The sequence below is a fragment of the Corythoichthys intestinalis genome, chromosome 2, assembly GCF_030265065.1.
Source record: "Corythoichthys intestinalis isolate RoL2023-P3 chromosome 2, ASM3026506v1, whole genome shotgun sequence".
Classification (NCBI taxonomy): Eukaryota; Metazoa; Chordata; class Actinopteri; order Syngnathiformes; family Syngnathidae; genus Corythoichthys; species Corythoichthys intestinalis.
In genome coordinates, this window is record NC_080396.1 from 14,229,571 (window position 1) to 14,252,350 (window position 22,780).

The 22,780-nt window shown below is 38.0% G+C and overlaps 1 protein-coding gene across 2 annotated transcripts; it reads right to left on the reverse strand.

The window, feature by feature from the left end:
- Positions 1-1,128: 1,128 nt before the first annotated feature.
- On the reverse strand, positions 1,129-22,522 carry gata5 (GATA binding protein 5). Of its 2 annotated transcripts, XM_057856266.1 has the most exons (7): positions 22,263-22,522; positions 21,102-21,774; positions 17,310-17,479; positions 13,481-13,609; positions 9,337-9,421; positions 5,581-5,711; positions 1,129-2,109 (listed from the first exon to the last, which is right to left on the reverse strand). In XM_057856266.1, the coding sequence occupies exons 2-7, from the start codon at positions 21,649-21,651 to the stop codon at positions 1,987-1,989; spliced, it is 1,188 nt and encodes a 395-aa protein (XP_057712249.1). In that variant the 5' UTR covers positions 21,652-21,774; positions 22,263-22,522; the 3' UTR covers positions 1,129-1,986. The 2 variants fall into 2 exon arrangements, with proteins under 2 accessions (XP_057712249.1, XP_057712257.1); XM_057856274.1 differs by lacking the exon at positions 22,263-22,522 and having other exon boundaries at positions 21,102-22,151.
- Between the last annotated feature and the right edge of the window lie 258 nt (positions 22,523-22,780).

Genomic DNA, 22,780 nt, shown 5'->3' on the forward strand with positions numbered 1-22,780 from the left:
CCATTCAACCCAAATGCATGATGGGAAGTGGAACCTTGACTGTGTGTAGTGCTACCAATTGATATATCTTCTCTGCGTTGGGAAATAACATAAGGTGTTAAGAAAAAGATCAATTGCTACCTTGCATCCCCACATTGCTTCCCATGATATTGCTAATCGAAGGGAGAGGGATTGCCAGGCTTTAGCCAATCAAAAAAGGCTCCAAAGGCTGCCAAAATTCACTCTACTCATTTTACGCTGCCTTTTATCGCTCTATATTGGTAAAACGGCCCCATTACAGATTGAGCGCGACAATGCGTGAGAGGGTCGTGCAGTGCATGCATTAATGCGTTAAATATTTTAACGTGGTACATTTAAAAAAAAAATAATTACCGCCGTTATTGGGATAAATTTGATAACCCTACCTTAAGCCTAAACTAAAGTCTCGGATGAGTGTAACATATTATGTCTGTAAAGTTAAATACAATTAGAAAACAATTTAATTAAAAAATATATATATATATACATTAAAAAAAGGCATGGCCGATATTTTTTTGCCGATTCCGATACTTTGAAAATGATGTGATCGGACCCGATTGATCGAGATGCCGATCGATCGGGACATCTCTAGTAATAACAGTTATAGGTCATCCTATGAATAAAGCAGTAAAACTTTGCCTTTTTTTACGTTCAGTACGTATGTTATACGACAGAAAAAAAAAATTAAACCTCATAGATAACTGCGTACATCATCAAAACACGGAAATCAAGCAAATCAGTGCAGCGCAGTGGCTTCGCCCAGGGGATACAATTTTTGACGTGGGTAACTACATTGGCACGACACCAGCGTGTGTACCATATTCAATGGATGACGATCTTGGCAAAAAGTATAGCTGTCCTAAGCAGCCTGATGTACAATTCCCCTCAAGAATTACGGGAAATAAAAAAACGCTCATTTTCAACTTATCATTATAAATATTCTTGTAAGTTAATTCTATAGCTGACACTACGTTTCGGGGTCATCAACATGTTGTGCCCCCCCCTGCCCCAAAAGTCAAACTCCGCCTATGGGTTGAATCCTTAGGATTAACAAAGATAGAGCAAACATTTAAAGGTCGATTCCTGGACAGAAAAAATGAGGTCATCTCCATTGAGATATTTGGTGAGATTTACTTTTTATTATATTCATTCATTTCACCATCAATCAAATTAATAAATAGTAAATCAGTTCAACTTGAACAGATCCCAAAAGAAAAAAGAAACAAAGGGTGACATATTTAAAATACAATAACCAATGTCCTTCAATATTGACAAAATACAATCAAAACGATTGTAATAATTTCACTTTGTTGTTGTCGTTTTTTTTTTTTTTTTTTTTTTTAGAAATAGAAACATTGCACTTTTACAGTCAATTGTTTTGCCAAATAACGTATGTGGTCACCATTCGGGATACAATTGAAGGCGTCCTATGTCACAAAGCAATTGCTCACATCTCCCTGCGTCGGGGTCACTCCAGACAGCCGTCCCGCACGGGGGATCTGAGTCAAACGGTAATGTCCACAGCGACTTTTAACTGCCCTTATCTCAATATAAATAATGCGTCTATAAAAGTTAATCATCCACATGCTGTTGATGAGATGTGTTCAGAAGCCATAAAAAAACTTTCTTCCATTTTATTTCTGCAGTGAGAGTAACATGTCCTCATTGTGTTTGTTAAAAAACGAACAATAAAAACATTGTGAAAAACAAAATGCTATAAAATTTATAACCGCGGATAATTTCCTCTCTTTACAAGTCATGTGATTGTTTTTGCATTGGTTCATTTGCTTGCTCCGAAATAGGTAGTTGCTAGTGAAGTCCTGGTCCCATGCAGCCTGAATCTATGAGGCGGCTCGACTCTTTAATTTACAATTCATTGTAAAGGGATTTAGGTGTCCACCTTTCTTGCATGTGCATTGGACGTCCCGGCCAGTAAGACATGGAGACTGGATGACTGTGATTCAGGGCTCATGCTTGAGAAAGAGCACACCAGGAGTTCTGTGGAGCCATGGACGTTGGAGTAAAAGCATAATCATCATATTTAATGTCCATGGATGCTGAGGATACTGTAGCATTCAATTGGGTGGTACTCTGCAGATGGAAATAAATGTAATTGATTAGGATTCTTCGAAATAGTTCAAAAAATTCTTTTAAACACCAAATAAAGCGAAGGTATGGTTCTGTGAAATGATAGCAGAGGTGGGTAGAGGTAGCCTAAAATATTACAGGTACAGTAGTCCCCTGGTTACGAGCGAGTTCCGTTCCTAAAGTCTGGTAAGGTAACACAAATTTCTGCGTAAGCCGGAATTAACGCTTTAAGTACCCAAAGATATCCCCTGAACCTCAAAATAACTGTCTAAAAACATGTATTATACGTAATATTAATTTGATAAATTAATAAGCGAAAGGGGGGATATCATAGCTGCTCAGGTCGCCTCTCTTAAGGCGAACCTGCCGTCTGAACTCAAAAACCAGATCGGGACTCGCAAGAGGAGTCGGCACCGGGTGAGAAACAGCAGCAGCGGCAGCATGAGATCAAGGAAGTGGGAACTGCAGGATGGCGGCAACGTTGCTGGGGGAAGGGATCCTGAAATGGCAAGAACTAGTAGTTCTACGATATATAGTTCTTGCCATTTCAGGATTACATATATGTACAGTATATACAGTGGGGAGAACAAGTATTTGATACACTGCCAATGGGAAAACACCGACAAGATTGAAAAAGTAATTTCTGCTATTGCACTCCTCTTTGAAATAAATTGCTGTATTTTAAGCCAAAACAACTTGTGTTTGATAGAACAATATGTCTATATGCTGCCATAGCAGATTCATCGCGCATCAAACCCCCGAACTATTTTTAATTTGTCCGTTTTGCCCTGAAAACCCCCGTTTACTGTCGTCGTGCAACCGCATTTGTTTCATCCCAGCCATAAAACTAAGGTAATTTTGTATATTTATTATTCAAAATGTCTGTCATTTTTAGCTTCGAATCATTAATTGATGTCTAATATTTCACTTAAAAAAACGACTTTAAAAATTATTCACTCGTATATTTTAAACTTTTAAACCAATGACGTCACAATGAAAAAAATGGTGTCTGTAAAAAAGTCACGGATATCTACCTCATAACTATGGCTTAAATTGTATTTTTTTGTTACTGTCGCATTTTCTCCGTTATGTTAGATGATAAATAATCGATCCAAACTAATTGAAAAAAAAAAAAAAAAAAAAAAACGTTTAAAAGGGTAAATATATGAAAAAGAAAATCTCTTCCACTCCTTGATGTCTGCGATTTCTGCATCGCGACCCTTGTTATATGACCATGTTTCACCCATAAAATCCCCAAAACATCAAGCTGTGGCAATTCACAGCTGTGTCTTGACACTCGGTGATACATGCAACCTGGAGTTTTTTTGATCGAAACAAGGCAAGTACGCGATAATATCTCGTTAAAATCATGGCGTCTGTAATTCTGCTCTCGCGTGCTCACACTTCCAGATAGGGTTTTGATGTTTAATTTTTTTTTTTGAAAATGCCCTCTTGTTCAAAAATTTTCATCCTCCAGAAAATTGAGATTTTAATAGCTCGACGCCAGTTTGAAGCTAGCCACCACAGCTAGCTGGTTTCCACCCAAGGCTAGAACTTTCTATGTAGCATCAAAAGTTGGACAGACCGCCTCGAAACAGTCTTCTGCGTCGCCTGCGCCTCAACATTTGTGTGATCGATATTTATTCAATGTTGATGAGCTGAAGATCCACATTCAAGTGTTCCATCTTGCATTGTTTATTTATTTTTTTCTCCGTTAAACTAGACAAGAGGAAGTCAACAAGCATGCCCCAAAACCGTACAAACAGAACACCACACCTCTCTAGTGGCTTAGCGGTGAATTACAGAGCAACGCGTCACCTGGCCGGAGAACCATCAAATATCGAATGACGCCGTAGTCGCTGCGCCGTCACAGCAACGCGAGAGCTTAACTCAGGCTTAAGCCGAAACTTCAAAGCGTAGCATTCGTCAACATCGTTTAACTTGTTAAAGAATTGCTGTGGCAACTCATTGTGTGTAAGTGAGCAGCTTGAGTGGACTCATTCAATGAAGCATTTAATGATGACAAGAAATTTTCTACTTTATTTTTGTTTAAAAAATTTGGTCGGACATTAACATGTTTCAAACTTCTCATTATTATTACATTTGAAGTGCTTGAAAACCATTGATTAAAATCTATGAAATTAAAAGTTTTTTTAATATACTTTGGGAAAAAAAGTGAAAAAGCATGTCTTATACAGTATGTATATCTTTCTAATGATAAATCTGAATAAATATATTGAACACACAATGCACTACTTCGCGGTTTTTCAGTTATCGTGGCGGGTTCTGGTCCCCATTGACCGCGAAAAAGAAGGGATCACTGTACCATTTTTTTGCTCTGCCTTTTATTCAAATGTCTCTAAGGCAGTACTTCTCAAATGGTGGGGCGCGCCCCCCCAGGGGGGCGCAGAGCGATGCCAGGGGGGGCGCGAGTGACCTCGGGGAACATGCTTTTTTTTTTTTTTTTTTTTTTTTTGCCGCACTAGAATAAAGTGTACTTGCACATCCACTCCGTGGGTGGCAGTGGCGCTCTCATTTTCAAAGTGCGTGCAGTATTTTTGAAGCAAGAGCACACGGAAGAGACTCATGCAGAGCTGGACTCACGCAGCGACCCACTGTCTTTCTCACGTGTCCGGCCGAGAAGTGCCGTTTTCGGCTTGGGATCGTCACGACCACCGCCCTCACCTACGGTTCTCCCTCGGCCGCCGAGAATGCGCTTTTTTCGGGCCGTTTGCCTTTGACTTTTAATATAGTGGGAAATGAGGAAAGATCACTGTTTACTGAGTCTAAAAATGATTATAGCGGAGAAGCCAAATCAGTTAAGACGCCACTTAAAGACATTAGACCTCAATCTCATTGACCTTTTTCCCCCCTTCTATTCAGTTTTGTTTTTTTTCGGTCAAATTTTTTGGCATGTTGTCCTGAAGAGTAAATGTTTCTAATCAATTTGAATTTGTTATTATTTACTGATTTTATTACATTTTATTTTTCAGTATCAAATGGTCAAAAATGTACCTTGAGTGTATTTTTACAGTTTGGATGTGACTTTTTTTTTTTTTTTTTTTTTTTAAATTCAGGCAAATTGATGCGCATTAAGTCTTTTCTGTTACAAGCAACACAATGTTAAAAAAGTTATACTTTATTATAAGTTGATCTATGTTACTTTTTTTCTTTAATAGAAAAAAAAGGACACAATGTTAGGCTGAGGCGTACTTATAATAGTAATATAGACGAATGATACTATTTACAGTGGCGGCAGAGAGTTGGGGGGGCGCGAAACATTTACGTCTTCCTTGGGGGGGCGTAACAGAAAATAATTGAGAAGCACTGCTCTAAGGGCATTTTCACCCATTGGCCGCCCTTGTCAGAGATAGACGTCCAATCCATTTAGTGTCTCCCAGTTGAAATGCATTGCACATCTAGCACCATCAGTGGCACTGAAACATGATCATTCACTGCCAGACATGGCCTTACCTGGGAGGCTGATGTGACGGTCTGTCCTGCGTAGGGTGAGGACGTCATGCTGGGTTCGCTCTTGATGGTGGAGGCGTGCTCAGACACCAAAAGTGACGAGGGTGAGCTGCTACCAGAGGCTGTGGGCGTTCCTAAAAATAGCAGTGTGTTTTGAACATTTGATTATTCTGCTGTTTGTTGTGTAAGAGTAAATTTGAAAAGTATTTATTTGCTATGCCGTGTTATCCAATTCAGAGAAGAATTTACTGGAAAAAGCATTCGCTTGCCTTTCGTGCTTTTTGACCAACGGAACAACGACAATACGAAATCCCACTCGTCTCATTGGTCGAGGTACTGTCGCTTGCCATGATGATAATGAAAGTCAACATACAGTGGTATGAAAAATTATTTGAACCTTTTGGAATCTCTCACAATTCTGCATAAAATTCAAAAATCACACAGATGTAAAAACAGTGTCTGCTTCAACTAAAACCACTCAAACATTTATAGGTTTTCATATTTTAATGAGGATAGCATGCAAACAATGACAGATGGGGGGAAATAAGTAAGTGAACCTTTTGCCAAAGTAGACTTAAAGACCAATTGAAACTAATTTTTACCAAACAATTTAAGTCAGGTGTGTGCCCAATCACTGTTGAGTGGTTAAAAGATGCCCTGCCCACTATAAAATACACACCTGAAAAGCATTGCCTGATGTGCATCATGGCTCGGTCAAAAGCGCTTTTTGAAGACCAGCGATCAAGGATTGTTGATTTATATAAAGCTGGGAAAGGATACAAAACTATCTCTAAAAGTCTGGATGTTCATCAATGGACAGACAGAGAAGTTCTCTACAAATGGAGAGAGTTTGGCACTGTTGCTTCCCTCCCAAGGAGTAGCCGTCCACCAAAGATGACGCCGAGAGTTCAGCGCAGAATGCTCAGAGAGGTAAAAAAGAACCCTAGAGTGTCTGCTAAAGACGTACAGAAATCACTGGCACAATCCAATATCTCTGTGCACACATCAACTACATGTAAAACTATGGCCAAGAATGATGTTCATGAGAGGACTCCACAGAGGAAGCCAATGCTGTCTAAAAAGAAAACATTGTTGCCGTTTAATGTTCACAAAAAGGCACTTGGACACTCCACAAAAGTTTTGGCAAAATTTTTTGTGGACTGATGAAACCAAAGTTGAATTATTTGGGAGTAACACACAATGTCATGTGTGGAAGTAAAATGGAACAGCTCACCAACATCAACACCACATCCCCACCGTGAAGCATGGTGGAGGGAGTGTCATGATTTGGGGCTGTTTTGCTGCCTCAGGGCCTGAACAACTTTCAGTCATTAATGGAAGAATGAATTCAAAAGTTTATCAGGATGTTTTGCAGGAAAACCTGAGGCTGTCTGTCAGACAGTTTAAGCTAAAAAGAGGATGAATGCTGCAACAAGACAATGATGCAAAAAACAGAAGTAAATCAACTTCAGAATGGTTTCAGAAGAACAAAATACACGTTCTGGAGTGGCCAAGTCAAAGTCCAGATTTGAACCCCATTGATTGATTGATGTGCCAGACTGATTTGCAGCCACAGGAAGTGCCTGGTTGACGTTATCGCTCCCAAAGGGGGGGGGGGGGCACAAAATATTTAATGTGATGGTTCACTTACTTATTTTTCCCCCTTCTGTCATTGTTTGCATACTATCCTCATTAAAATATGAAAACCAATAAATGTTGGGGTGGTTTTAGTTAAAGCAGAAAGTTTTTTTTATCAGTGTGATTTTGACAAAGATCAGATCACATTTAATGGTGATTTTATGCAGAAATGTGAGAAATTCCAAAAGGTTCAGATACTTTTTCATGGCACGGTAGGAGTGTGAGGTATAAGAGGTTTGAGTGAAGCTTAAGTAAAATTCATGTTCAAAATGAGGGTAATATTTTTTCTTGTTCTTCTCCATGTACTTTATTTCCACTAACTGTCAAGGGTCTTTGAACAGATAGTGTTGTTCTGCAACTTTAGCCTACTTATTTTTATTTTTAGTGCATCTTATTCTCCGCGTTTTTTCGGCGTGCCGCGCAGCCGGAACCGTTACACCGATCAGCACCGTTGAAGTATCTGCACGGTTTTCGCGCGATGCAGGGAATTTTTCAAACGGCCCAAAAAAATGTTCAGTTCGCCCGTAAACAGCAATTTTCCGGAAAAAAAAAAATGTATCTAGTCCTACAATTTTTGACCAAATCACATAATTTGGGCGAATTCCAGGATGGTGAGGGGCATAAAAGTTGTATAAAGAGTTTGGAAAAAATTTACGGTTCCCCGGAAATTTGCCAAAAATGTTCCCATTCATTTTTAATGGGAACTTTCCCATTCACTTTCAATGGAATTTACATTGCAATGATGCCATTGACGGCCATATATATCAAATCTATTGATGCTAATGTACTTTGATTTCATTGACGCATATGTGAATCGATACCATTGACGGCCATGGATGCACAAAATTTTTTTCACAATTTATTTTAAATGGCAAAAAAAAAAAAAAACATTGTGCCCAAAACAACAGAGAATGAACAGATATCAATAGGACGTGTCCCCACAAACTTCCCCTATTCCATTGATGCTTATGGAGGGTGCTGCCATTGACGGCCATGGACGTCCCAAATTTTTCCCATTCATTTTCAATGGCAAAAAAAAAAACAATGTCCCCAAATCAACAGGAAATGACCAGATATCAATCGGACGTATCCACCAAACGTCCCTGATTCCATTGACGCTTATGGAGGGTGCTGCCATCGACGGCCATGGACGTCCAAATTTTCCATTCATTTCTAATGGCATTTACTCTGTTTCAAACCATTGACGGGCATGTTTGTATATTCTATTGATGCCGATATATTTGGATTCTATTGACGCCTTTGTGAGTCGATGCCATTGACAGCCATGGATGTCCAAAATTTTTCACATTCATTTACAATGACAAAAAATCCAATGCCCTTAAATCAACAGGAAATGACCAGATTTCAAGTGGATGTGTCCACCAAACTTCCCCGCTTCCATTGACACTTACGGAGGGTGCTGCCATTGATGGCCACGGATGTTCAAATTTTCCATTCATTTCTAATGGCACTTACTTTGTTTAATGCCATTGACTGGTATGTTTGTCCATTCTATTTATAGCCCTGGGCGGGGCTAAGATCTTTATAGCCAGACAGCAAAGACCCAGAGTAATTTCTCCAGAAATTGCAGTTTTTAGTTGTATGTTTGTGTTCTGTCAAATCCATTTGTATTTCCACATTATATATAGAGTGATAATTTGTGAAAATGTTATTGCTGAGGAGACTTTTGAATGCACCTAAATTGGTAAAGGTTGCCTCAGTTTGTTTGTACTTTTTAAAAAAGTATTTATTTATTTATTTATTTATTATTTTTTTTAAAGGGGCAAGCACACGCACACACACAAAAGGTTCAAGGCCTTAAGGGTTAATTTACATACTTATTAAATTTAGCAGGACAATTGTTATTCTAGCATTTTTAAACTAAAAATACATTGCTGATAATGATTGTTTTTCTGTGTGGTTATATTACTCAAATATGTACACAATTCAGATTGGAGTGAAATTATAACATTATTAATTAAGAAAAAAAAAAAAAAAACTTGTCAAATACAAAAAAAAACCCTTAAAGGGTGAGTTATCAGGCTGCCAGTTCTACCAATAAGGTGTCTTTTTTTTTTTTTTCAGGGAGTTGTCAACCCAATGTGTTCACTTTAGCCCCACCTGTAGGTAATTTGTTCTTGGGCATTTTTGGTTTGCGTTTCCTTGTCTGTATACTCTCCTTCTTCATAGCCAGTGGTCGGGGCACCTGCAAAAAGGAGAAAAGCAGTATTGAGTTGACTCATTCTTCCAACAGAGGCTAAAGTATCATGAGAACACACTAGCTCCACTCCCACACTGAAGCTCTGATAACAACCACCACAGTGCTCTTGGAGACGCATTATACAGCACCTAATTATCTGCGCGACACTGTAGCAATCTCTACGCCAAACTTTATAGTTTAGCTCAGGTCACAACAGTATGGTTTGGAACACCGAAGCCAGATCTGGCAAGTGTGTAGACAGTGAGACAGTATAAGTAGCATGACATCACTGTATAAACCCACCAATAAATTCAACAAAGATGAATGCGACAGCACTGTGCTGCGTGCTGGCATCAAACACAAATGTCTTTGAGTCCTCTCTTGTTTGGAAGAAAAATTATGTGTTTGAAATAAGAAGTCTTTGATTCATCTTCTGAGGATTCGTTTGAGGGTTTTCCGTTTCGTTTAAACTGCATTTAACTGTTTTAATAATAGTATATATCCATCCGTTTTCGACACAGCTTGTCCTCATTAAGGTCTCAAGTAATCTTGAAGATACCCCAGCTTCCAATTAATTCCGTAGATAAGATTAAGGTTAATTTTAGATTTATAACAACACATACTGGCTGTATTGCACAACAAGGTTTAAATAGACATTTGGTAACTGTTGTTCATTTACTTTGTGTTGACTGGAGTCAAAGTCATTGAGAAGCGCCATGACTGCCAAGTCGGCAAAATGGTAAAATGGACTCGATTTTGCTCCGTCTTTATTTGATTCAGCACAACACAAACTAACCTGGCCAAAAGTATTGGCACCCCTGCAATTCTGTCAGATAATGCTCAATTTTTCTCAGAAAATGATTGCAATTACAAATGTTTTGGTTGAAATATCTTCATTTATTTTATTTGAAATGAAAAAACACAAAAGAGAATGAGAAAAAAAAAAAAAAATCATGAATATTTTACACAAAACTCCAAAAATGGGCCGGACAAAAGTATTGGAACCCTCGGCATAATACTTGGTAGCACAACCTTTAGACAAAATAACTGCGAACAACTGCTTCCGGTATCCATCAATGAGATTCTTACAATGCTCTGCTGGAATTCTAGACCATTTTTCTTTGGCCAACTGCTGCAGCTCTCTGAGATTTGAAGGGTGCCTTCTCCAAACTGCCATTTTCAGATCTCTCCACAGGTGGTCTATGGGAATCAGGTCTGGACTCCTTGCTGACCACTTTAAAAGTCTCCAGTGCTTTCTCTCAAACCATTTTGTAGTGCTTTTTAAAGTGTGTTTTGTGTCATTCATTGTCCTGCTGGAAGACCCATGACCTTTAAGGGGGACCCGGCTTTCTCACACTGGGCCCTACATTATGCTTCAAAATTTGTTGCTAGTCTTCAGACTTCATAATACCATGCACACTGTCAAGCAGTCCAGTGCCAGAGGCAACAAAGCAACCCCAAAACATCAGGGAACCTCCGCCATGTTTGACTGTGGGGACAGTGTTCTTTTCTTTGAAGGCCTTTTTTTCCCCCTGTAAACTCTTTGTTGATGTCTTTTCCCAAAAAGAACATTCTTTCAAAACGTTTTGGGCTTTCTCAGGTAAGTTTTGGCAAACTCCAGCCTTTTTATGTCTCTGGGTCAGAAGTTGGGTCTTCCTGGGTATCCTACTATAAAGTCCCTTTTCATTCAGACGCCGACGGATAGTAAGGGTTGACACTGTTGTACCCTCGGACTGCAGGACAGCATGATCTTGTTTGGATGTTAGTGGAGGTTCTTTATCTACCATCCGCACAATCTTTACGTTGAAATCTATCGTCAAATTTTCTTTTCCATCCACATCTAAGGAGGTTAGCCACAGTGCCATGGGCTTAACACTTATTGATTACACTGCGCACGGTAGACACAGGACAATTCAGGTCTTTGGAGATGGACTTGTAGCCTTGAGATTGCCCATGCTTCCTCACAATTTTTCTTCTCAAGTCCTCAGGCAGTTCTTTGGTCTTTCTTTTCTCCGTGCTCATTTTGGTACACACAAGGACACAGGTTGAGTCAACTTTAAACCATTTTAACTGGCTGCAAGTGTGATTTAGGTTTTGCCACCACCTGTCATGTGCCACAGGTAAGTAACTGGTGCTGTTAATTACACAAATTAGAGAAGCATCACATGATTTTTCAAAGGGTACCAATAGTTTTGTCTGGCCCATTTTTGGAGTTTTGTGTAAAATGATAATGATTTTTTTCCCCCATTCTCTTTTGTGTTTTTTCATTGCAATCAAAATAAATGAAGATATTACTACCAAAGCATTTGTAATTGCAATTATTTTCTGGGAGAAATTGAGCAGTCTCTGACAATTGCAGGGGTGCCAATACTTTTGGCCAGCAGTGTATATACAGTACTGTCTATAAACACATATCTTATGGTTCCCGTATGCACAAAACTATAAAAAATAAAAAAAATCAATAATAAATGAAATTATTAATGCAATCAAATGTGAAAAACCTCTGGGGAAGAAAAACGCTTCATTTAAAAAACAAACGTTTACTAGTGACAAACTCATTCCAAATCGCAGCAGAAGGATGACAGTAGCTTGTTTTTCTGTTTAGTTGTCTTGTAGAATGATTTGCTGAACAATGTATCGATAATCATTGTATCGCCATATCGTGAGATCGTTAACGTGAGATTTGTATCGCAAATCGTATCTTATCGTGAGGTACCATGAGGTTCCCACCCCTGGTCAACAGTACCTTGTTGTACTTCAATGTCTTATTTTTTTCTTTATTTTATCAATATGACATATGTTACATGTTTTTGGACAGTTATTTTGAGATTTAGGGTGTATTTAGAGATACTTCAATGGTTAATTCCGACTTACGCAGAAATTCGGGTTACGTTGCCAGCGCAGGAACGGAACTCCTTCGTAACCAGGGTAACCTGTTTATCACTTTACATGTTTTTTCCCCCAAACTAAACCGCAAGAGTGCGCTCAAGGACTGTTTTTCAACGTTGGCGGAAACAAAACAAAAAAAGACAACACAAAAACAAAAAAAAAAAGACAATGGCTGGACAAAATGGCACCAAAAAAAACAACAACATATTTTGCAGATTTCAAGCTGCAAATAGTGAAATATGCAGCCAAAAACGGTATACGAGCAGCAGAAAGTTTGGCGATAGCGAGAAACTGTTGTTCTCCATTCGATTTTTATTTTAGATTGTCCCCCAAAAATTTGATTTATATTATATTATATTATATTCCGGTGTGATTTATATATGATTTATATATATATCATATATATATATATATATATATATATATTTATAGTGGGGAGAACAAGTATTTGATACACTGCCAATGGATTGGCAGTGTATCAAATACTTGTTCTCCCCTCTGTACATACCGGTATATCAGTTTTTTTTCCCCTATTCTACTAATATTCTACTAAATTCCCTATTCTAATAGTACTATATTTTTTGGACTATAAGTTGCACCAGCCATAAAATGCCCAACAAAGAGGAAAAAAACATAAGTCGCACCGGAGTATAAGTCGCATTTTTGGGAGAAATTTACTTGATGAAATCCAACACATAGAACAGATATGTCATCTTGAAAGGCAATTTAAAATAAAAATACAATCGAGAACGACATGCTGAACAAGTGTACAGTATGATAATGTTACATGATGCATGAACAACAAAATCCGAACGTGGCCGGTATGTTAACGTAACATAGCTATTAAGTTATTCAGCTAACTATAGCATAAAGAACATGCTAACAAGTTTACCAAACCATCAGCGTCACTCCAAAACACCAAAACAACATGTGTAATTATATAATATTGTGTTAATAATTTCACACATAAGTCGCTCCAGAGTATAAGTCGCACCCCCAGCCAAACTAAGAAAAAAACTGCGACTTATAGTCCGAGAAATACGGTATATACGGTACTGATTTACTAAATTAAAACAGGATTTAAAACTATTATTTTTAGAGTAGCAGATTTTCACAGAGATTATGGACAATGGAACATCTTTTATCCAGATTGTCTGAAATCCATGCATAGCATACCCCATGCAGTTTCATGTAGAGACCACAGGCGTTACACACTGGTTCTCCCTCAGCGTTACGTCGCCACAGCGTAGTGGTGCTAGTGTGACAGTTGGTGCAGCACAGGCCAGCTCGGCGAGATGTAGTCTGCTGTGGGTGACAAAAATAAAGCAGAAAGTGTTGGATTTTTTTGCATTTGACTGAGACCCAACACAGCCTTCTCCTTGGACTCCATTAGAGTAAAACTGTTCCCTTGAGAAGGAATCACACTATACCAGCACAGGACACAAAGCATACAACAGAAATTATTGCTGAAAGGCCCCAATTCAAAATAACAATTGAGCAGCATTACACATAAAAGATGATTTTACACCAAAGCCATTGGATTTTGGAATACAAACTGCAGCTGCTCTGCAGAACAAAGCAAGTTTGTGGGAAATAGTCAGCCGGGAAGCTCTGCCTTGACACCCTACTTACTGCTGCACAGCCTGCTTTTCTCCATTCTAATTGAATTCATTGAAGCAAATGAACAGAGTAAAAAGTTAAATAAGCTAACAAAACAAAATCAGCAGGGGTGTAGCTAATGGGTGGCAGTAGAACCTTCCTCCAATTTTATAATCTGTTTCTCCAACACTTTTACAGCCATTAAAACAAATCAACATGCAGTAATACTTTCCCCCCGAGGTGCCCTTAAAAGAATCATCGCAGTTCAGGCAACCAATCACTGACAATAGATAAGACAGACACATGCTGAAAAATGTTTTGCAAAACAGTCCGTAAGACGCACAAAAAAAGCAGATCTTTCCACCTATACCATGTCACTTGATAAAACTGTTAGACCTTAATCATGTAGAAAATTCACGACAAGTTATGAGGTAATGTAAACATTATGGCATGGTATTATTAGCACCCACAGCAGTTGTGCTGCTCATTCATTCTAATACACTGCATGTTTTACAAAATAAAATCATAAACGGATTTTTCCCCTGGTGGCGGAAAAGTGTAATTGCATGTAATTGACTTTCCCATATATAAAAGTTGTAAATCAATAAAACAGCAACAAAAATAAATGAAATGAACAAAAAAATATATTTTTATAATAGGTCAAAATTATTTTTCGAACAGATCAGCTGACTAGCAACTTAGACTGTCATTTGCTTTGCATATACTTTTCAAAAAACAAATAAATAAATTAGGGGAGGGTAATTTTATTTTTCAAATGTTGTTTTTTTTTTAATTGAAAATATATATTTTTTTTGATTGAAGCAACTTTTTTTAGGATTAAATGATTTAGACACAAATGTCCTACGCATAATATGGCCCAAACACAAAAAGGATTGCTTCAATCAAAGACAACTTTTTCGATGAAAAATTAAGTGTTCAAATGCAAATTTTTCAATCTCAAATATTTTTTCGCATTCAAAAACTTTTTACATGATTGAAATTTTTCTTTTTTTGTTTGAAGTGATTTTTCCTTTTGAAAATATATATTTTTGAAGCAACTTATTTTTTGATTGAATAATAAAGATAAAAATGTCCTAGCCCAGACATGTCCAAAGTCTGGCCCGGGGGCCAAATGCGGCCCGTGATCAAATTTCATCCGGCCCCCAGCCTTTGTCATAAAATCAATCAGTTCTGGCCCGCACACAGACTTAATAAATTGGTCAGCAGTACTGCTACCAGCATATGAAGTAACTTACACACTAAATGCTGCTCCTCATTTACCCACTAAAAGGCAGCAGCACTCTAAGCAACATTATCCCGTGTGACCCTTTACTCTCAATTTTCTAAAATGGCGACAATCAACAAAAATGACCAATGACTGCGACGGCCGATGCTTCAATGATAGATGGAAATTTCTTCGCTAAAATACACAACAACTGTGTCCGCCTCATTTGCAAAGAGACAGTCGCTGTTTTTAAAGAGTTCAATGTGAGGCGATATTACGTAGCGAGAAATTGAAGCAACTTGAAGCTAATTTAATTTTACAGCAGCAGTATTTCGCAAGAGCCCGAGAGTCGAAAGAGAACGCCACAAAGGCTAGTTGCAAGATTGTTGAAATTATTAATTAAAAAAAATAATGAAGCAAATGTGACACACAGAATGGCTTACTAAAATTTGCTTAAATATACTGTTCTACGTAAAGGACGTCAGCCAAGGTCGGCCCCCCACATTTTTACCACACCAAATCTGGCCCCCTTTGCAAAAAGTTTGGACACCCCTGTCCTAGCCAAAATCTGGCCCAAACACAAATCAACATGACTTCAATCAAAAAAGCTGCTTCAATCAAAAAATAAATTAAAAAAAAAAAAAAATTGCTTTCACATGCATTTTTTTTTTTAGTTTCAAATTTATTTTTACATTCAAACACATTTTTTGTTTTTGTTTTTGATTGAAGCGACCCTTTTTTGGATGAAAATATATATTTTGATTTTAGCAATTTTTTCTTTTTTATTGAAGCAACTTTTTTTGATTGAAAAGCAAAGAAACAAATCTACCTCCATTTGGCTCTGCCCAGGGGATACAATTTTTGACTGGGGTAACTACATTGGCACGACACCGTCGGGCGTGCCATATTCAAAAAAATGTTTACATTACATTAATGTTTACATTAAAGGTCTAAATGAATTGCGCTGAATATTGATTTGAGTTTCCATGAGAGGATTTTCAGTCTCAATTTGCTTCATATGCTAAGACAATTTAACTGCTTTATGGAGGACTAAAAGAAATTAGAAATCACAAACTTTTAGGAGGTTGAAATCAAAGGATTGGGGCTGTAAAAAAATACAATCAAAACATGGTTACGATATTTGTGAGACTTTTGTGTTTGATGATGACATAATTCGTCATGTGTCTGGCAACCTTTGCTTTACTCTCACAGAATTTTAACTCAACCAGAATTTGACTAATGGATAAGAGCAATTGTGTGCGAGAGGATGAACATTTTCTCATACAAGTTGGCTAACTACTAAACTTTTTGCCCACTCATGGCATCTGAAATGATACATAAAATGAGCATATGCATAAAACGTTTATGCAGTATGAAACATGATATACTGTATTTTACTCATAGGCGGAGTTTGACTTTTGGGCCGGGGGGGGGGGGGGGGGGCACAACATGTTGACGACCACAAAACGTAGTGTCAGCAATAAAATTAACTTACAAGAATACAAGGACAGCTATACTTTTCGCCAAGATCGTCACGCATTGAATATGGTACGCCCGCCGGTGTCGTGCCAATGTAGTTACCCCAATCAAAAATTGTATCCCATGGGCGGAGCCATACAGAGGTAGATTTGTAAAAAATGTATTTGAATGCAAAAATAAATTTGACACTCAAAATCACCTCAATCTAAAAAAGAAAAATTTCAATCATAGAAAAAAAAGTTTTTGAATGCGAAAAAATATTTGAGACTCAAATATTTGCATTTGAACACTTTTTTTTTTTTTTAATTTAAAACGTTTTCTTTGATTTTACCAATCCTTTTTGTGTTTGCTTCAATCAAAAAAAAAAAAAAAAAATTTCAAACAAAGAAAAAAATCATTTGAAAAATAAAATTGACCTCCCCTAATTTTTTAAAAAATAATATGCACAGCAAATGACCGTCTAAGGTTCTAGTTACATGATTTGTTTGAAAAATAATTTTGACTCATAATAAAAAGAATATATTTTGTTCATTTCATTCATTTTTGTTGTTTGCTTTATTGCTTTACAACTTTTATATACTATAGGAAAGTCAATTACATGCAATGACACTTTTCGGCCACCAGGACGTCCAAGCAAGTCAAATGTCTTTGGGAACTAAACACATGTTATGTCAAAATGACACACATTCAGCTTGATCTTACCAGTCGTTTTTGAGGTTTGATGAGTGGCCTGTTAATTCCATTCATCTTGTGGTAGAGGCCACAGGCATTGCATAGGTAGTGACCCGTGCCATCTCTGCGCCACAGTGGTGTGGAGATGGAGCCGCAGTTGACACACTCCCTGCCCTCAGTGGCCATGTCGTCCACCAGATCTGAGCACACAGTTTGAGCACTTTTCAGTCTTAATATATTGCCGTTGGACGACTTTAAAGCTGTCTGATGAATGAAACAAACAGCTCTTCGTTGAACCAGAAGCATTTCATTAAATTCAGATTTTGGAACTAACTGCTTCAACAAGAATTCCATCCACAAATTCATGTAACCTGGAAGTCAAGTATAGGATTGAAGCACAGCCGTGGTGGGGGTCTGAGTAAGATGAATAGCTGTGAAGGAGTCTGAGTGAACACACCTCTCATTCTTTAAGCCATGTGATGGAGAGAGATCAAACCCTGCGTTGGGGAGACAGACTAATGGAGGGAATGGGGAGGTGGGTGTTATCAGACGGAAAAGATCCAGGGGTCCCTTCTATCCATCACAGCCCTGACACGCAACGGACTCCTGGCATAAATTGGCCAGAATGCAGTTACTCAACCAATGGATGACGTTTGAATTTCTGACTGTCATTATACTGTATGAATGTTGAAAAAACATTTTAAATGTATGAAAAATGTTTTGTAATGAGTACTCAAATAAGCATTTTGCATTGATGTCATTAGACACCAAAATTAACACAGTTCCAAATAGAGTGCCACATGCTAATTTAAAACAGATTTAAAAAAAGCACTATATTTTCAGATTTGCAGCTCACACACTTTTTTGCAATTTTAGAAATTAAAATAAAGAACATTTAAGCAAGGGCGTAGGTTTGGTCTCAACATTGGTTGGGACGATATAACAGCATAACTTGCATGTACACTTAATGCTGGGGACGGGACATTAATAAGACCAAACAGATTGGGTGAACCGGGGTCAGGGCTGCATTTTTCACGAATTTGAACCTAATTAATTGATATGCTAAATGATCAATGCAAAATAAAGCTGTATTGACTTCAAAAACTACTAAAGAAACATTTTGAAAACTTCCGGAATACATGTCTGGATCTTATTAGCAAATTTAAATTGCAATATTCGAGCATCACTTAAAGTATATTAACATACACAATAGATGGGAACTTGTTAATCATCTCTCATCTATCAGGAATGTAAAAAAAAATGTCTTACAACCACTCAAATTGACTGCCTCAATAAAAAAATTAAGTATAACTGAAAAAAACTTGTTAGGGAATAACAATAATAAATAAAAGTAGAGCCTTCGTAGAGGTAAAACATTACTGCTTTTGTCCACAAGCACAGCCAAACTCAACAAAAAATGAAAGCTCCATTGGGCTAAATAAAATGAAAATGAAAATTGAGGAGGGGGTAAACCTTAGTTCACTACATTTTTCACAGTTTAATGTTAACAGTAGAAAACATACAGGACAACACTTCTCTAAGCAGCTTCCTACTTGAGTTTTGCAGGTTAGCAAATTCACACAGTTTAATGTTATGCTAACTCAGATGCAGGTCGGACTTTCAGTAGCAAAATTTGTGGTGTGTTCCCCACCTCCATAACATTCGCGACTTTTTACATTAATCATAGTGGCTGCTGCTGGCCGAAAAAAAACTTCTAATATCCCTCCTCTTCGACCTCCTCGCTAACCCTTCGTCGAGGAGGCGGCATGTTGTATAAGTCATCAAGCAATCAAACGTGCGTTTCAGGGGAATAAAATGGACTGGCACCTTCAGCAAGTGAAAAGGGATAAATGGAAGTCTGAACATAATGAAAATGATTCACTTAATAATGGTAGGTTCAATTCTAACCCTTACAACATATAGGAAAACAATCTAAATTACCTATATAACTGAACTCTTTATATAATGCAAATCAGGTTGCTTAAAAGTTGGTGGGGACAATTTGAGCATCCTAAAAATTTGGTAGTCTTATGTCCCTACCGTACATGCAAACCTACGCCCTTGCATTTAAGTGTTTGTCCAATGTCTAAACAGTGAAATTGGTGTTATGGATTCAATGTTATTGAAAATATGGCTAACATTTAGCTATAAACTAAAGTTTTCACATGGAACCTGGTCATTTTAATGCTACAAAAATGCAAAACATTATTTTCTGAAAGGGGACCTCTCATTTAGGACCAGCCATTTCCTTATGTATATTACTAGTTATGTTATTTTTGGTCATTTTTGACATATGTTTGTCTTTTTCCCCATTAATGCATTCTTGAAAACACAAATGTGTCCATTCTCCATGTATCTGGTGGCAATAAGTTTAAGTTACTTCAGCCCTTGCAGTCTTGTTCAGTTAGGTTAAATACTTTAAGTAACAATAATAAATCTACAAGTATGATTGTATTGAATCAAAATGCTCAATATAAGAGTCAGTTCATTGTCATGTTTTTAAGCATAGAGGCCTTTTTGCTTGTTAACTTGTAGTCTTTATGATGGTGTAGGTGATAACTGCTGATGGTTTGGGACAATAGGCTCTTGTGTAACAGTGTATTGAGCCCTAAAATCAAAACACTGCTCTGTCGCTGAGGGATTAAATTAACATATTAATTGATTATTTTTACTTGGCCTCTGTCAAGAAGAATGTGGATTGTCTTAGTCAAATTCGCAGGATTGTTTAAAACCCTTTGATTAAATCCAGACAGCAAACTATAGAGGATCTGCTCATTTATAAATTACAGCAGAAGAAAATGTAACACAGAACGAGTGGGCGCTGGGTAAGGGTAATAGAATGATTGTTATATGGTGAAAAATAGTATCGTTAAAAATAAGCAAAATGGCAAAGACATAATTTTCACTATGATTTTGTGATAGTACATATGCACCTGAGCCACACTTAAGAAAAAAAAAAAAAAAAAAAAATTATTGATACAAATAATAATTTATTACCTATAAATTCATTATTATTCTTCATTTTACACAATAATTATATTCCATTAAGACGAAAATGTGTTTTTCATTGGATATCAATGATGACTATTATTCAGTGTTTTTGCTACACGCCATATTTCATCATGTTTCTAAAATTGTGTTTATTCAGCTTGTATCAGTATCAGAAAAAAGATCTTTGCGAAAATTATAACTGAGGACTGTAGGTCCCAAAATGTTAGCGACAGTGTAAAAACAAAAATTGTCTTAGAATAAATGGGCATTTGGAGATGTTTTGATGGTTCTCATGTAATGCAAATAAACTGCAAACTGTATTTTTGCACTATTAATAACCAATATGTGTTACTGAATGCCATCACACTCACTTTACCTATACCACTGAGGCGGTCTACAAATGGACGCATACTGTGTTTTTTTTTTTTTTTTTTTGTACTGTTAATAACCTTGTGTTGTGTAAATATATATTTATATATATTTTGCATACTGGAGATTTTACATATTTTGCAAGATTGTACACATTTTGCAATCCATTCTATGTGTAAGTGTGTGTGCACACTATGGGGCAGCTTTGAATCTCATGACACTTTGTGTAATGACAATAAAAGCGTTCTATTCTATTCTATTCTATTCTATTCTATTCTATTCTATTCTATTCTATTCTATTCTATTCTATTGAAAAAAAAAAGGACAGTAAATTTTTTTTAAATTTGAAAATAGATTTTGGAAGGTAAACAAGTCAAGAATTCCTGAAAAATAGACCTTTTTCCGTTTTTTTATGGTTTCATCACTTAAAATGGAAGAAGCGCCGAAGGCCTGCATGCCTACCCAGACTGGAGCGCCGCGTCGAAGAGCCTCCTTGGCGGCCCTGCAGGCTCATCACTCCGCTCTCGAAAGGTCCCGGCGTCCAGGAGGATGTTGCCATCTCCGGGCTCATGTAGGCGTACGGCCCGGTGTAAGATCCCCCAACGGGCCGCACCAGGGCACCGCCGAGCTGCTCCGCCCGGCCGCTGTTACCGATCACAAGCGGGCTCTGGTAGGCGCCGTCCCGGCTGGGGTTGGTGCTCAGCGGCGGGCTGTGCGAGTACGAGAAGCCGTGTGGAGGGTGAGGGCTGCTGGGTGCGAAAGATGAGCCGTCCCCCGTGCTTCCCTGGGGCCAGCCGTGAGGGTGGTGGTGGTGATGGTGGTGGTGGTGAGCCCCGAGGCCGTGGGACTGGTGAGACGGCTCGCAGGTCTGCAGGTAAGGAAGGGTGGACAGCATGCCCGGGACCCTGCTGGTGGGGACGTAGACAGGGGAGTTGGCCGAGGGGTGAATGTAATTCCCGGTGTCGTGCGTGTAATGGGACTGGTTGGACGATAAGGTCAGGCTTTGATACATTTTTTTTCTCTCCTCATTCACGTCTAGGTTAAAAAAATAAAGGCGAGGGTCGGTCTCAGTCCTTCGTGCGTGGGAGACCCTGACCACACTCCCCAAGGCTGTATAGGGCCCCTTGTAGAGGAACTGCAAAAGACATCACAACATTTGGTTCATTATCAATTTGCAGGAAATATAATGGCCCCGCCCTGGTCACTATACATAGAACAAAAACCAAAATATAATAAACCCAAATTATAAATGACTATTTTGAATTTCCGCTGTAAATGTAATATTTAAAATGCCCAACAGCCCCATAAAACGCATCTTTCTCCTGGCCTTTCATGTTGACAAACAACCTACAAGTTTATTATAACAAATTTAAGAATATTTAAATAAAAAGGATTGGTGCCGTTTTAAAATAAATCATCCTCATCTCTTCATCAAACAAGCTTGATTTAACTGCGCATGTTAAATAAACCCAAGACATCCTGGAGGCATTGAACTCATCATTTAAAAAAAAAAAAAATCGAAAACATACACACTCCACATGCACAACATTATTGATAACGAGCGGAAGGCTATACTGGGAACATTATTTGGTTCCAAGGGCTCTGTACATTGTATTATCTTACCAGATAAGGCCCACCAGGTGATAAAAAAGAAACAAATCAGTCCAGTCGTGCTACCCAAAGGAGAGCACAGAGTAGAAAGGCTTTGTGGAGGGGAAGAGGAGAGTGGGAGCCACACAAACTCCAAAGAATGCTGTAGTCCTCTCATGTAAGTCCAGGTTTAAGAATTCTTTATTGTCCAATCCTTGCCTCTCTATCCCGTGGAAATCGGGACCTGTGCTGATAATTGCTGATAAACGTGTGCGTCGACTTGCTCTCCTACTGGAAATTTTGTAAATGCTTGAGAAACACGTGACCCAGCACGGAGGTAGAAGGGTGGTGGTAGAGGAGTAGGAGGAGGCCCAATGGGTGCCTCCCCTCTAGAAAGGCCTTCTCTGTATGGTTGCACCTGTATTCTAAATCGCTATTTTATTTTAAAATCACTATATACATTTTTTTCAATCACAATAAAAAAAAAAAAAAAAAAATTGAATCACCCATTTATTTATTTTGCTTTTAGCAGAGTTATTTGTTTTAAATTT